A 3847-nucleotide genomic window follows, 5' to 3' on the forward strand; every position below is an offset into this window, starting at 1 on the left:
GTTCTACCTGGGATATCGTTGTTTTAGCAGAACGCACTTTGACTGCGTGTTCCTTCGGTGTATCGCACCCAAGGAAAAATGAAAAGTCGGGACGACAAGTTGATGTCATGTTGACCAAAATGTGACACAAATTTGGCCAATGTGGCGTCAAATTGACACCATCTTGGCTTTTCATTTTCCTCGGGTACCCAGTGAGAAATGATTCGTCGAATCGACGTCAATTCGACGGTGTCGATGTCGATTCGACGTCGTTTCGACGCCGACCGACGAATCATTTCTCACTGGGTAGTCTAGTCCGTAAGCTTGTCGTATAAAACAGTTTCTGTCGCTAAATGTTATCTTTCTTTTCCGGACGTAACTCTCCGTTCTTTTAACTCTTCAAGCAGTTGGAGTACACGGAAAGAACAATGTAGCTGCTGTAGCTAAAACTTAGCAAAATAGGGACAGCTAATATTTTTAGTTGTGATAGCTCAATATTTTGCTACGACAGCAAACCGTTTGCTGTCGCACCTAATACAATAGGCACAGTAGCAAAATATTGAGCTATCACAACTAAAATATTAAGCTGTCCCTATTTTGCTAAGTTTTAGCTACAGCAGCTACATTGTTTTTTCCGTGTAATTACGAGCGGCGGGGAAAATTATAAATTCTACACGCGCGCGCACAATTAACATAACGAACGCGAATAACGATAATGGGCCAATACACGTAAGTGAAGTTTCAACGATAATCATTGTGGATACAAATGTTGTTGCGCGCGTAACGGTTATTTACATAACGAAGGCCGGTATCTCTCGAGCGATTACCTCGGCGACGTAGCTGGTCTCCAGGACCCTCCTGCGCAGCGTGCTGACGCCGCGGTGAAGGAGAACGATGCCGACGGCGTTCCAGGTCGCCAGCTGTAATATAATGATCGCTCTCGAGGCCCATCTGTTTGATCCCGAGGTGAGGGACATCGCGGCAACATCACAGCGGCGCGACGGGGATCGGGAGCCAAAGGCGTCGTCACCTTCTCGCGCGCACTTGCCGCGCCTGGGCTCGCCGTGTAGAGCGGCTAATTACCGTCGAGCGGCATTTTCGCCATTATATATTCGTGCGCGGCGGGCTCGGTGCCCACCGGCGGGCGTGGGGTGCGCGACGGCGGCGCGGGATATCTGCGGAATTCAACACTCTCGTCATTTATTCGCGTAGACACGATTGAACACGTTTCTGGCCTCGCTGTATCGCCCCGCGGCGCGGAAATGTCCGCCGAGTCTCGATTCCGCCGTTTTCGCCAGCGATTCGCGCCGCTTACGCGGCCGGCGCGACGCGTTAATCCACGAAGCCGCGGAAGCACCGCGAGCCAACGTAATTGCTCGATTACTACTTTACTCGTCGTGGAACGTTTCGTTCGGCTGGCCCGATCGTGTCGGTTTCTCTCGCGCAGGTGAAATTTTGAAAAGTAGCACGCGCGAACGATATATCGCACCCGGGGACACTTCGGTTCGTTAACGAGCGCGGTGAGCGCGGGGATGCTCCGAGACGCGTTTGCGAAATTTCGGCGAAAACTCGACGCGCCGGAAGTGCCGAGGAAAAGGGAGAGAGAGAGAGGGTGAGAGAGAGAAACGGAAATCTCTTTGTACGACGTTACTATATCGATATTCGCGACGATTGCGAGGCAGTCGGCGTCCTCGTCGCGGCGCGATCGCGACTTGTTTGCTCAGTTATAGGCGACGGGTCGCGGCGAATGCGGCGAGCAGTAACGAATGACTCATTTCCACTACCTCGCGCCGTCCCGTTAGACCGTGCCGTGCGTTTTCATACGAGACACGGGACACGGGCAGCCTATGGTGACCCTGAGCGGAAAAAAAGAGACGACGTGCCGGCGCGATTAACGCCGAAGGCGTCGTTAAGTAGCGCGATAGCCGAGCGCTATTTTCGTACCGAAGACCGCGCCGAAACGCCGCGTCCTATTCTACGTCGATCGTGTCACGTTAAGCGGCCAACTCGCCGTTGAAATCTTTAATTGCGCGCAGAACCCACCCAGTGAGAACGTCGAATCGACGCCGATGGGCTCGCAACCGCGTCCCAACCGTCAGTTATCGACGATAATTCAGTTTTGAAACTTTATTCTTCGCATTAAATTACTACGTTCAAACGCTCGGGATATTTTTGATAACTTATTGGACAGAGCTGCTAAGTTGACTTATTTGATACGAAAAATAAAGTTTCTTTATTAGTCCTTTATTCCTTCAAATTTGTGTTTATCACATTTGAGCGAATTTTATTAATTTGACAAAAAAATTAAGTGGTACATTTCATCAGATTGCCAGCATTGATATGAAAAAAAAATGTCAAATTTTAATCGACCTCAGCTGGCCACACCCTGGTGAAAATAAAAATTGGAGGGTAAATCGAATGTAAGGAGAGAGTGATAGAAGCGTAAACGAAAGTGTGGGAAGCGTAATTTGGAACAGCGAAGCTTCAACGCTTCTTTTACGCTTTGCTGTCCCGAATTACGCTCCCTACACATTTCGTTTGCGCTTCTGTCACTCTCCCCTTACATTCGATTTACGCTCCAAATTCTATTTCACCAAGGCATTTTTTGAATACGTCTTCACAGCGTTTCGACCTTCGGTTTAGGTCCTTTTCAAGCGAGATCTAGGAGTAAATGTTTTACATACAATTTACGTGAGAAGTACAAACGAATTGTACAGTATCGCAGAAAGATTGCCGGTCTACCTTGTTACGGAGTTTGTCAAATGAAATTACAGCCACAATTTGGCGAGTGGTGTTCAAAAATTTTCACTAACGTCAGAAAATAAAGTTCTAAACACGCTGAAGATAACCCAAAAACAGGGCTCGACACGTTCGTTTTTAGAATCCAAATTTATTAATAATTTATTTGCATGTATCCCTCGTCTCATAATAATTTAATACGCGCGTTCCACCGTTCTCTTATCCCAGTGAGAAATGATTCGTCGATCGACGTCGTTTCTCACTGGGATTGCATTAACTTTATACATTTATTTCTTGTCCTTTCTTAATATTCGACTCTCATTGCCCTTTCTCGCATTGAATATTATTATCGGAGTCGTTAGTTTTGCTTAAAGTTCCGAGACTTTTAATTATTTTTGAAAACTGGACGATCGGGACGCGCGTTTCGACCCCATTGACGCCCATTAATGTTCTCGCTGGGCAGTGAGAAATAAATTCGCCGATCGACGTCGGTTCGACAGCACTTCTCATTTCTGGGTTTCGGAAAGGCCCGACCGCAATTGCAATGCCGGCGAGCGTAGAATTCCTTCAGTTCAGGGCGAATCGCCGCCATTTATACAGGGTGTGTCCTAATACCCGTATGTCCCGTAGATGGTAGATAGACCGTGGCAAACTGAATAGAAAAGTCCTATACTATTTTGCAAAATTCGCAGTAGTTATCGAGAAATTAATTTTAATGTCTGAGCAAATGAGAGCGTAGAAGCCCAGTCAGAAATGACTTGAAAACCGACGTCGAAACGATATCGAATCGATGCATTTTTGGTTCCATTTTCGACTTGGCTCGAAAATGGAAGCAAAAATGCATCGATTCGATATCGTTTCGACGTCGGTTTTCAAGTCATTTCTGACTGGGAGGCGGCAGGCCGGACTCGGCAGGCAACAGTGGGGCATCATCTAATAGCGAGAGGTGGAGCGGCGCGCCGAAAACAGTTGTCAAAAAAGCTCGCCGCTCGCTGCGTGACAACTTTTTTCGGCGCGCCGCTCCACCTCTCGCTGACTATAGTTTCCACCGAGGGTCAGAGTCGGGCTAGAGTCGGGTCAGAATCGGGTTGGGGCGAGCGTTTTTGCGGTGGAAACACCAAACCGGGTC

At 48.0% G+C, this 3847-nt stretch overlaps 1 protein-coding gene across 1 annotated transcript in view; it reads right to left on the reverse strand.

Moving 5' to 3' along the window:
- The window catches only part of LOC105566770 (26S proteasome non-ATPase regulatory subunit 4), a 6541-nt gene extending 4843 nt beyond the window's left edge, over positions 1-1698 (reverse strand). The window contains exon 1 of the mRNA XM_012021044.1: positions 807-1698. Within this exon, the coding sequence (XP_011876434.1) occupies positions 807-956 (150 nt within the window). The 5' untranslated portion in view covers positions 957-1698. The remainder of the gene's footprint in view (positions 1-806) is intronic.
- Between the last annotated feature and the right edge of the window lie 2149 nt (positions 1699-3847).

Source organism: Vollenhovia emeryi, unplaced genomic scaffold (genome assembly GCF_000949405.1).
Source record: "Vollenhovia emeryi isolate VEMERY1.0 unplaced genomic scaffold, V.emery_V1.0 DF939142.1, whole genome shotgun sequence".
NCBI lineage: Eukaryota > Metazoa > Arthropoda > Insecta > Hymenoptera > Formicidae > Vollenhovia > Vollenhovia emeryi.